This window comes from Salvelinus fontinalis, chromosome 36 (genome assembly GCF_029448725.1).
Source record: "Salvelinus fontinalis isolate EN_2023a chromosome 36, ASM2944872v1, whole genome shotgun sequence".
NCBI classification, from domain to species: Eukaryota; Metazoa; Chordata; class Actinopteri; order Salmoniformes; family Salmonidae; genus Salvelinus; species Salvelinus fontinalis.
This window is the reverse complement of record NC_074700.1, coordinates 33,898,998-33,911,681: the sequence shown is the minus strand read 5'-3', so window position 1 is coordinate 33,911,681 and position 12,684 is coordinate 33,898,998. Positions and strand designations below refer to the sequence as shown.

General features: G+C 46.8%; 1 protein-coding gene across 7 annotated transcripts in view; it reads left to right on the top strand.

Moving 5' to 3' along the window:
* Positions 1-12,684, top strand: part of LOC129835630 (disks large homolog 4-like) — a 190,881-nt gene that overhangs the window by 89,124 nt on the left and 89,073 nt on the right. For 2 of the 7 annotated variants that reach the window (XM_055901345.1, XM_055901344.1), the window contains exon 1: positions 7,122-7,955. The exons of the other annotated variants lie outside the window; for them this stretch is intronic. In XM_055901345.1, coding sequence (XP_055757320.1) covers positions 7,866-7,955 — 90 coding nt within the window. In that variant the 5' untranslated portion in view covers positions 7,122-7,865. Of the gene's footprint in view, positions 1-7,121; positions 7,956-12,684 lie in introns of those variants that run through there. 7 annotated transcript variants of the gene reach the window in all.

The window sequence follows — 12,684 nt, the reverse complement described above, 5'->3', positions numbered from 1 at the left end:
GTACCTAGTCAGTTATACAACTGAATGCAGTCAGAGAGGATACCTAGTCAGTTATACAACTGAATGCAGTCAGAGAGGATACCTAGTCAGTTATACAACTGAATGCAGTCAGAGAGGATACCTAGTCAGTTATACAACTGAATGCAGTCAGAGAGTACCTAGTCAGTTATACAACTGAATGCAGTCAGAGAGGATACCTAGTCAGTTATACAACTGAATGCAGTCAGAGAGGATACCTAGTCAGTTATACAACTGAATGCAGTCAGAGAGGATACCTAGTCAGTTATACAACTGAATGTATTCAGAGAGGATACCTAGTCAGTTATACAACTGAATGCAGTCAGAGAGGATACCTAGTCAGTTGTACAACGGAGATCCGTAATGAATACAAATACAATTGACAATAAATACTGTATCTTCCCCAGACACAAAAATGTTCTTGAAATGTTCTCAGGACCTCCAAGACAAGGTTAAATGTTTATTATGTGAACATCAATGGAATATTTTGTTAAACCTAAACTGAACGTCGTAAAAACGTACTTATTTCATTCTTTCATTATTAAGAGAATGTCATGTGGAACCTAACTTCAATATTGTACCCATAACCTAATAACAAGTTCTGGGAACCTTTAAAGAAGCACATTTGGTTTGCTGGGAAGACATTAATGGTACATTGTGTTATTACCTGGAAACGTAATGAGAACGTCTGTGGAATGTTCTGAGGAGGTTGACACAGATGATGCATAACATTGTGGTGAACGTTAAGTAAACATTCGAAGGGTATTTCATTTCAAACATTTTTGATAAATAAATAGATTTTGTTATCAAAACATTCCCCCTAAATAGAACGTAATAGGAACCTTAGCTAACGTTCTGGAAATGTTCCAGGTTTGCTGGGTGTGTTGTACTGAACTGGAGTAATTATTTTGTGAAAATTCAATTAAAGCTGCAATGTATTCCCCAAGGCTGTCTCTCTATATATATCTCTCTCTCTCTCTTTATCTCTCTGTCTCTCTCTTTCTCTCTCTCTCTCTCTGTCTCTCTATATATATCTCTCTCTCTCTCTTTATCTCTCTGTCTCTCTCTGTCTCTCTCTCTCTCTCTCTGTCTCTCTATATATATCTCTCTCTCTCTTTCTCTCTCTGTCTCTCTCTCTCTGTCTCTCTGTCTCTCTTTATCTCTCTCTCTATATATATATATATCACTCTCTCTTTTTCTCTCTCTCTCTCTCTTTCTCTCAATCTCTCTCTCTCCCGCTCTCTCTCTTTATCTCTCTCTCTCTCTAGTATAAAATACGATATAAGCTGAGTGCTGTAGTGTGTCATGTGGTACTGAGTGTGTTAGTACAGAGGTTAACACAGAGAGTGTTAGTACAGAGGTTAACACTGAGAGTGTTAGTACAGAGGTTAACACAGAGAGTGTTAGTACAGAGGTTAACACTGAGAGTGTTAGTACAGAGGTTAACACTGAGTGTGTTAGTAAAGAGGTTAACACTGAGAGTGTTAGTACAGAGGTTAACACTGAGTGTGTTAGTACAGAGGGTAACACTGGGTGTGTTAGTACAGAGGTTAGCACTGAGTGTGTTGGTACAGAGGTTAACACTGAGTGTGTTGGTACAGAGGTTAACACTGAGTGTGTTGGTACAGCGGTTGGTAGAGAGGTTAACACTGAGTGTGTTAGCACAGAGGTTGGTAGAGAGGTTAACACGGAGTGTGTTAGCACAGAGGTTGGTAGAGAGGTTAACACTGAGTGTGTTAGTACAGATGTTAACACTGAGTGTGTTGGTACAGATGTTAACACTGGGTGTGTTAGTACAGAGGTTGGTAGAGAGATTAACACTGAGTGTGTTGGCACAGAGGTTGGTAGAGAGGTTAACCTCTACTTCCTCAGAAACCCGGGTCCGGGAGCACCCCCACCAGTAAAAAAGCTGACTAGCATAGCCTAGCTGTAAAGGTTTTCAATGTCGTTCTCCTCCTCAGACGAGGAGGAGCATGGATCGGACCAAGATGCGGAGTAGGAGGTATTCATGATTTTAATGGCAAACCAACAAACACTACAAATTAACAAAACAACAAACGTGACTAACCTGCAACAGTCCTGTGTGGCCCAAACGCTAACACAGGAAACAAACACCCACAAAACACCAGTGAAACCCTGGCTGTCTTAGTATGACTCTCAATCAGAGACAAACGATACACACCTGTCTCTAATTGAGAATCATACCAGGCCGAACACAAAACCCCACATAGAAATAGAAAACATAGACTGCCCACCCAAAACTCACGCCCTGACCAAACTAAAACAAATACATAACAAAGGAAAACAGGTCAGGAACGTGACAGAACCCCCCCCCCTTAAGGTGCGAACTCCGAGCGCACCAGCACAAAGTCTAGGGGAGGGTCTGGGTGGGCGTCTGTCCACGGTGGCGGCTCTGGCGCTGGGCGAGGTCCCCACCCCACCATAGTCACTCCCCGCTTCCGTATCCCCCTCCCAATGACCACCCTCCAACTAAACCCACCTAAATGAAGGGGCAGCATCGGGATAAGGGGCAGCACCGGGATAAGGGGCAGCACCGGGATAAGGGACGGCAGCTCCGGGCTGAGGGACTCTGGCAGGTCCTGGCTGAGGGACTCTGGCAGGTCCTGGCTGAGGGACTCTGGCAGGTCCTGGCTGAGGGACTCTGGCAGGTCCTGGCTGGAGGGCTCTGGCTGGTCCTGGCTGGACGGCTCTGGCTGGTCCTGGCTGGACGGCTCTGGCTGGTCCTGGCTGGACGGCTCTGGCTGGTCCTGGCTGGACGGCCCTGAAGGCTCGGGACAGACGGGCAGCGCTGGGCAGGCAGACAGTTCAGACCACGCTGGGCAGGCAGGCAGTTCAGACAGCGCTGGGAAGGCAGACAGTTCGGGCAGCGCTGAGCAGGCAAGCAGCGCAGGCGGCGTTGGGCAGACGGCCGACTCTGACCTGCTGAGGCGCACAGTAGGCCTGGTGCGTGGTGCCGGAACTGGAGGTACCGGGCTGAGGGCACGCACCTCAGGGCGAGTGCGGGGAGGAGGAACAGGGCTCTGGTGATGCACTGGAAGCCTGGTGCGTGGTGTAGGCACTGGTGGTACTGGGCTGGGGCGGGAAGGTGGCGCCGGATATACCGGACCGTGAAGGAGGACACGCGCTCTTGAGCACCGAGCCTCTCCAACCTTACCAGGTTGAATGGTCCCCGTAGCCCTGCCAGTGCGGCGAGGTGGAATAGCCCGCACTGGGCTATGCAGGCGAACCGGGGACACCACCTGTAAGGCTGGTGCCATGTACGCCGGCCCGAGGAGACGTACTGGAGGCCAGATACGTTGGGCCGGCTTCATGACATCCAGCTCGATGCCCAACCTAGCCCTCCCAGTGCGGCAAGGTGGAATAGCCCGCACTGGGCTAAGCACGCGTACTGGGGACACCGTGCGCTTTACCGCATAACACGGTGTCTGACCAGTACGACGCCCTCTCACTCCACGGTAAGCCCGGGGAGTTGGCTCAGGTAACCAACCCGGGTTCGCCACACTCCCCTTTAGCCCCCCCCCCCCCCCCCCCCCCCCCCCCCCCCCCCCCCCCCCCCCCCCAAGAAATTTTTGGGTGAGCCTCTCGGACTTCCAGCCTCTCTTACGTGCTGCCTCCTCATACCAGCGCTCCTGGGCTGTGGCTGCCTCCTTCTCCTCCCGAGAGCGGCGATTCTCTCCCACCTTAGCCCAGGGTCCTTCTCCGTTGAATATTTGTTCCCATGTCCATTCCTCTTCTCTCCATTGCTTTTGTTCTTGCCGTTCTTCTCCAATCCGCTTGGTCCTGGTTTGGTGGGTGTTTCTGTAAAGGTTGTCAATGTCGTTCTCCTCCTCAGACGAGGAGGAGCATGGATCTGACCAAGATGCGGAGTAGGAGGTATTCATGATTTTAATGGCAAACCAACAAACACTACAAACGTGACTAACCTGCAACAGTCCTGTGTGGCCCAAACGCTTACACAGGAAACAAACACCCACAAAACACCAGTGAAACACTGGCTGCCTTAGTATGACTCTCAATCAGAGACAAACGATACACACCTGTCTCTAATTGAGAATCATACCAGGCCGAACACAAAACCCCGCATAGAAATAGAAAACATAGACTGCCCACCCAAAACTCACGCCCTGACCAAACTAAAACAAATACATAACAAAGGAAAACAGGTCAGGAACGTGACACTAGCATAGCGTCACAAGTAAATAGTAGCATCTAAATATCATTAAATCACAAGTCCAAGACACCAGATGAAAGATAAACATCTTGGTAATCAAGCCATCATTTCTGATTTTTAAAATGTTTTACAGGGAAGACACAATATGTAAATCTATTAGCTAACCACGTTAGCAAAGGACAACTTTTTTTTACTCCACCATTTTCTTACTGCATCAGTAGCTATCACAAATTCGGCCAAATAAAGATATAAATAGCCACTAACCAAGAAAAAACTTCATCAGATGACAGTCTGATAACATATTTATTGCATAGCATAGGTTTTGTTAGAAAAATGTGCATATTTCAGGTATAAATCATAGTTTACCATTGCAGCCACCATCACAAATCGACTAGAATAACGACAGAGAGCAACGTGTATTCCCTAATTACTCATCATAAAACATTTCTTAAAAATACACAGCGTACAGCAATTGAAAGACACAGATCTTGTGAATCCAGACCATATTTCAGATTTTCATAGTGTTTTACAGCGAAAACACAATATATCGTTATATTAGCTTAGCACAGTAGCAAACCAGACAACAGCATTGATTCCAGCCAAACATAGCGATAACGTATTCACCACCAAAATAAATTAATTTTTCACTAACCTTCTCAGAATTCTTCAGATGACAGTCCTGTAACATCATATTACACAATCCATATAGGTTTTGTTCGAAAATGTGCATATTTAGCAGCACAAACCGTGGTTATACAATGTGATCAGTAGCAACAGGGCATGCATTCTGGCCGGCGCCATCTTGGAAAGGCACCTAATCTAATCAATAAATAATCGTAAACTTGACTAAAAAATACAGGTTGGACATCAAATGAAAGATGCATTAGTTATTAATGCAACCGCTGAGTTAGATTTTTTAAATTAACGTTACTAGACATACAGTGTGCGTTACAGCCAGACTAGTGCCGCAATAATGGCGGACAAATCCGTTTACATTTTTCCACATAAATACGGAATAACATCATAAATAGCTCTTACTTTTGGACGAGCTTCCATCAGAATCTTGGCCAAGTGATCCTTTGTCCAAAAGAATTGTTGCTTGGTTGTAAAACGTCGTGTTCAACTTCGGAAGTAGCAGCTAACAGTAGCTATGTGGCCACAGCATGCCCAAATCCTCAAACTCAATACTAAGGAAATTCCGAAAATAGCAATATACTCGCATAAACTGATATAACTCGGTTTAAAATAACTTCGTTATGATGTTTCTAACAGCTATAACAAATTAAATTACAGACGGATCTATCTAAGGTCGATAACTGAGCGTTTCAAAATGCCATCCTGAGGTCTTGCTTTGCGTAATGGCGAACGTCGAAAAGAGTGGACCCCTCGTTCCTTGGCCTTTTATAAACTCTGAGAACTACGTAGAAAGTCCATTCCACTTCTCATTGGTTACTGACATCCAGGGGAAGGCGGGAGCAGTTCATGTCGACCCATAGGATACATACAGAGCTTTAAACTGATCTGAGAACAGAGTCTAGTTTTCAGACCTTCGCAGTTCCTGTCATGAATTTCGCTGCAGAAAGAGTTCTGGTTCACCCACAGACATAATTCAAACGGTTTTAGAAACTAGAGAGTGTTTTCTATCCAATAGTAAGAATAATATGCATATTGTACGAGCAAGAATTGAGTACGAGGCAGTTTAATTTGGCAACACCAAGAAAAAAATATTGCTAACAGCTCCCCCTATTGACAAGAAGTTTTAACACTGAGTGTGTTAGCACAGAGGTTGGTAGAGAGGTTAACACTGGGTGTGTTAGTACAGAGGTTAACACTGAGTGTGTTAGTACAGCGGTTGGTAGAGAGGTTAACACTGAGTGTGTTAGTAAAGAGGTTAACACCGAGTGTGTTAGTACAGAGGTTGGTAGAGAGGTTAACACCGTGTGTGTTAGCACAGAGGTTGGTAGATAGGTTAACACTGAGTGTGTTAGTACAGAGGGTAACACTTGGTGTGTTAGCACAGAGGTTAACACTGAGTGTGGTAGCACAGAGGTTGTAGAGGTTAACACTGAGTGGTTTAGTACAGAGGTTGGTAGAGAGGTTAACACTGAGTGTGTTAGTACAGAGGTTAACACTGAGTGTGTTAGCACAGAGGTTAACACTGAGTGTGGTAGCACAGAGGTTGTAGAGGTTAACACTGAGTGGTTTAGTACAGAGGTTGGTACAGAGGTTAACACTGAGTGTGTTAGCACAGAGGTTAACACTGAGTGTGTTAGCACAGAGGTTGGTAGAGAGGTTAACACTGGGTGTGTTAGTGCAGAGATTAACACTGGGTGTGTTAGTACAGAGGTTAACACTGAGTGTGTTAGTACAGAGATTAACACTGCGTGTGTTAGTACAGAGGTTGGTGGAGAGGTTAACACTGGGTGTGTTAGTGCAGAGATTAACACTGGGTGTGTTAGTACACATGTTGGTAGAGAGGTTAACTCTGAGTGTGTTAGTACAGAGATTAACACTAAGTGTGTTAGTACAGAGGTTAACACTGAGAGTGTTAGTACAGAGGTTAACACTGAGAGTGTTAGTACAGAGGTTAACACTGAGAGTGTTAGTACAGAGGTTAACACTGAGAGTGTTAGTACAGAGGTTAACACTGAGAGTGTTAGTACAGAGGTTAACACTGAGTGTGTTAGTAAAGAGGGTAACACTGAGTGTGTTAGTAAAGAGGTTAACACTGAGTGTGTTAGTAAAGAGGGTAACACTGAGAGTGTTAGTACAGAGGTTGGCAGAGAGGTTAACTTCTTCTCACATTCACCCTTATGATATATTCCTTCATTTCCTCTCCTCTCCTCCCCCTCTTCTCTCCTCTCTTTGTGTCTGTCTATTCTATCAGTGAATTGATTTCATTTGGTCAGAGGCTGTTACAGGAGCTAGGGAAATCCTTCAGAGTGAGAGAGGAGAGAGAGAAAGAGAGGGAGGGGACAGAGAGAGAGAGAGAGTGGGGGGACAGAGAGAAAGCTGACAGCATTAACCATGTAAAACAGAGACAGAAAGATGCATCTCAGTGAGAGATGGAGTGATAACGAGGAGAGGAGAATAAACCGACCGGAATAGAGACGCAGCCTCGCGGACTGATGCACGGCTAAACGGCTGTGTCAGCTGGGGTTGTCCTTACCGGGAGAATATAATGTTTACGAGTCCTTCCGTTGACAGACACACCGAAAGGAATCTTGCGAAGGGAGAGGGAATGATTTATCCTCCCCGCGGTAGAGAAGAGGGGAACTGCATCCAGTCACGACCAACCATGGAGCCGGTTACGGTTAAACGGGAATGTTGTTTGTTTGATTGGAGCTGAAACTCAGATCTACCGAACCGACACTAGACCGGCAGGGATCGAGAGAAGAACATTTTTTAGACTGAATAGTCTACATGGGCGCACGGTTTTTAATTAACGGGGTTTTCATTTTTTTGCGACCAATCTGTTCCCTCGTGTATCCTCGATTTCAGTTGAATCGGTAGCGCGTGCCGCCTGTTATTTACGTAATATTGAGGATATATATATGAACCTCCCCTGCGCGCCCTCTCCCGGGGTTAGTAAGGTGCTATCTTGGTGAGCTGAGCTGAGCTCGCGGGGCTCCGGTAAGGCTCCGGTGTAGGCGGGATGTTTGTGTCCGTGTGGTACGCTAAGAAGATGGGCAGGCGGTTTATTCAGAACGTCAGGAAGGCCAAGAAACAACGACAGCGGATGATGGTAGGAGTAGGTTTGGACCATGTTGTTTATAGGAGGTAGTTAGTTTCTAGGCCTGTTAGAGAAGGTTGATGGTTCAATCCCCGCTCTGACTACTACTTCACCTAAATTACTACTACGAGATCATTCTACTAATAATCTCTCCCCTCTCTCTCCATTCATCCATCCACTCTCTATCATCTCTCTCCCTTTCTCCATCCTTCCCCTCTCTCTCTCTCCATTATCTCTCTCTCTCTCTCTATCATCTCTCTCCCTTTCTCCATCCTTCCCCTCTCTCTCTCTCCATTATCTCTCTCTCTCTCTCTATCATCTCTCTCCCTTTCTCCATCCTTCCTCTCTCTCTCTCTCCATTATCTCTCTATCATCTCTCTCCCTTTCTCCATCCTTCCCCTCTCTCTCTCTCCATTATCTCTCTCTCTCTCTCTATCATCTCTCTCCCTTTCTCCATCCTTCCTCTCTCTCTCTCTCCATTATCTCTCTCTCTCTATCATCTCTCTCCCTTTCTCCATCCTTCCTCTCTCTACCATCTCTCTCCCTTTCTCCATCCTTCCTCTCTCTCTCCATTATCTCTCTCTCTCTATCATCTCTCTCCCTTTCTCCATCCTTCCTCTCTCTCTCCATTATCTCTCTCTCTCTATCATCTCTCTCCCTTTCTCCATCCTTTCTCTCTCTCTCCATTATCTCTCTCTCTATCATCTCTCTCCCTTTCTCCATCCTTTCTCTCTCTCTCCATTATCTCTCTCTCTCTATCATCTCTCTCCCTTTCTCCATCCTTTCTCTCTCTCTCCATTATCTCTCTCTCTCTATCATCTCTCTCCCTTTCTCCATCCTTCCTCTCTCTCTCCCTCTCTATCCTCTATCATCTCTCTCCCTTTCTCCATCCTTCCTCTCTCTCTCCATTATCTCTCTCTCTCTCTCTATCATCTCTCTCCCTTTCTCCATCCTTCCTCTCTCTCTACCATCTCTCTCCCTTTCTCCATCCTTCCTCTCTCTCTCCATTATCTCTCTCTCTCTATCATCTCTCTCCCTTTCTCCATCCTTCCTCTCTCTCTACCATCTCTCTCCCTTTCTCCATCCTTCCTCTCTCTCTCCATTATCTCTCTCTCTCTATCATCTCTCTTCCTTTCTCCATCCTTCCTCTCTCTCTCCCTCTCTATCCTCTATCATCTCTCTCCCTTTCTCCATCCTTCCCCTCTCTCTCTCAATTCAATTTAAAGAGCTTTATTGACATGGGAAACATGTGTTAACATTGCCAAAGCAAGTGACGTAGATAATAAACAAAAGTGAAATAAACAATAAAAATGAACAGTAAACATTACACTCACACAAGTTTCATAAGAATAAAGACATTTCAAATGTCATATTATGTGCATATACAGTGTTGTAATGATGTGCAAATAGTTAAAGTACAAAAGGGAAAATAAATAAGCATAAATATGGGTTGTATTTACAATGGTGTTTGTTCTTCACTGGTTGCCCTTTTCTTGTGGCAACAGATCACAAATCTTGCTGCTGTGATGCACACTGTAGAATTTCACCCAGTAGATATGGGAGTTTATCTAAATCGGGTTTTGTTTTCTAATTCTTTGTGGATCTGTGTAATCTGAGGGAAATATGTGTCTCTAATATGGTCATACATTGGGCAGGAGGTTAGGAAGTGCAGCTCAGTTTCCACCTCATTTTGTGGGCAGTGAGTACATAGCCGGTCTTCTCTTGAGAGCCATGTCTGCCTACGGCGGCCTTTCTCAATAGCAAGGCTATGCTCACTGAGTCTGTACATAGTCAAAGCTTTCCTTTCTCTCTCTCTCTCTCCATCCTTCCTCGATCTTTTCCCCTTTTCAGCACATTCAACATTACAGTCCAGTTGTTATTCACAGACATGAGAAGAAAAAGGTTATGTGGTTATGAGTCCATGACCAGGAAGAAGCCCTGACAACTGATTGGCTAGGGATCTCTCTGAGGTCTTCAGCATCTGTATCGTGGGATCAGACACACGCGCGCACGCACGCACGCACGCACGCACGCACACACACACACACACACACCTTCAGTGAAGTGGGCAGAGTTTTTAATTCTCTGTGTGTCTGTTTCCAGACTGCCCACACATTCACTAGCCATCTCCCAGAGGATAAGTAGAGTGGTTTGCTTTCTTTCCACATTTCTCATGTTTATTCCTGACTACACAGCGCTGTGTGTGTGCTGTAACTCCTCTTCTCTCTGAATTATTTATCATGATGTCTCCTCTCCTTGTCTGATACCTCACCACCCTGACTTCCTCCTCTCCTCGTCTGATACCTCATCAAACTGACTTCCTCCTCTCCTCGTCTGATACCTCATCACCCTGACTTCCTCCTCTCCTCGTCTGATACCTCATCAAACTGACTTCCTCCTCTCCTTGTCTGATACCTCACCACCCTGACTTCCTCCTCTCCTCGTCTGATACCTCATCAAACTGACTTCCTCCTCTCCTCGTCTGATACCTCATCACCCTGACTTCCTCCTCTCCTCGTCTGATACCTCATCAAACTGACTTCCTCCTCTCCTCGTCCGATACCTCATCACCCTGACTTCCTCGTCTGATACCTCATCACCCTGACTTCCTCCTCTCCTCGTCTGATACCTCATCAAACTGACTTCCTCCTCTCCTCGTCTGATACCTCATCACCCTGACTTCCTCCTCTCCTCGTCTGATACCTCATCACCCTGACTTCCTCCTCTCCTCGTCTGATACCTCATCAAACTGACTTCCTCCTCTCCTCGTCTGATACCTCATCACCCTGACTTCCTCCTCTCCTCGTCTGATACCTCATCAAACTGACTTCCTCCTCTCCTCGTCCGATACCTCATCACCCTGACTTCCTCCTCTCCTCGTCTGATACCTCATCAAACTGACTTCCTCCTCTCCTCGTCCGATACCTCATCACCCTGACTTCCTCCTCTCCTCGTCTGATACCTCATCACCCTAAATTCCTCCTCTCCTCGTCTGATACCTCATCAAACTGACTTCCTCCTCTCCTCGTCTGATACCTCATCACCCTGACTTCCTCCTCTCCTCGTCTGATACCTCATCACCCTGACTTCCTCCTCTCCTCGTCTGATACCTCATCAAACTGACTTCCTCCTCTCCTCGTCTGATACCTCATCAAACTGATTTCCTCCTCTCCTCGTCTGATACCTCATCACCCTGACTTCCTCCTCTCCTCGTCTGATACCTCATCACCCTGATTTCCTCCTCTCCTCGTCCGATACCTCATCACCCTGACTTCCTCCTCTCCTCGTCTGATACCTCATCAAACTGACTTCCTCCTCTCCTCGTCTGATACCTCATCAAACTGATTTCCTCCTCTCCTCGTCCGATACCTCATCACCCTGACTTCCTCCTCTCCTCGTCTGATACCTCATCACCCTGACTTCCTCCTCTCCTTTTCTGATACCTCATCAAACTGACTTCCTCCTCTCCTCGTCTGATACCTCATCACCCTGACTTCCTCCTCTCCTCGTCTGATACCTCATCACCCTGACTTCCTCCTCTCCTCGTCTGATACCTCATCAAACTGACTTCCTCCTCTCCTCGTCTGATACCTCATCAAACTGATTTCCTCCTCTCCTCGTCTGATACCTCATCACCCTGACTTCCTCCTCTCCTCGTCTGATACCTCATCACCCTGACTTCCTCCTCTCCTCGTCCGATACCTCATCTCCCTGACTTCCTCCTCTCCTCGTCTGATACCTCATCAAAATGACTTCCTCCTCTCCTCGTCTGATACCTCATCAAACTGATTTCCTCCTCTCCTCGTCTGATACCTCATCACCCTGACTTCCTCCTCTCCTCGTCTGATACCTCATCACCCTGACTTCCTCCTCTCCTCGTCTGATACCTCATCAAACTGACTTCCTCCTCTCCTCGTCTGATACCTCATCAAACTGATTTCCTCCTCTCCTCGTCTGATACCTCATCACCCTGACTTCCTCCTCTCCTCGTCTGATACCTCATCACCCTGACTTCCTCCTCTCCTCGTCTGATACCTCATCACCCTGACTTCCTCCTCTCCTCTCCTCGTCTGACATCTCATCACGCTGACTTCCTCCTCTCCTGACACCTCATCACCCTGACTTCCTCCTCTCCTCTCCTCGTCGGACACCTCATCACTCTGACTTCCTCCTCTCCCCTCCTCTCCCGACACTTCATCACCCTGACTTCCTCCTCTCCTGACATCTCATCACCCTGACTTCCTCCTCTCCTGATATCTCATCACCCTGACTTCCTCCTCTCCCCTCCTCTCCTGATATCTCATCACCCTGACTTCTTCCTCTCCCCTCCTCTCCTGACACTTCATCACCCTGACTTCCTCCTCTCCCCTCCTCTCCTGACACTTCATCACCCTGACTTCCTCCTCTCCTGATATCTCATCACCCTGACTTCCTCCTCTCCCCTCCTCTCCTGACACCTCATCACCCTGACTTCCTTCTCTCCTGACACCTCATCACCCTGACTTCCTCCTCTCCTTGTCTGATACCTCATCAAACTGACCTCCTCCTCTCCTCGTCGGACACCTCATCACCCTGACTTCCTCCTCTCCCCTCCTCTCCTGACACCTCATCACCTGACTTCCTCCTCTCCTCTCCTCGTCGGACACTTCATCACCCTGACTTCCTCCTCTCCTGACACTTCATCACCCTGACTTCCTCCTCTCCTGACACCTCATCACCCTGACTTCCTCCTCTCCTGACA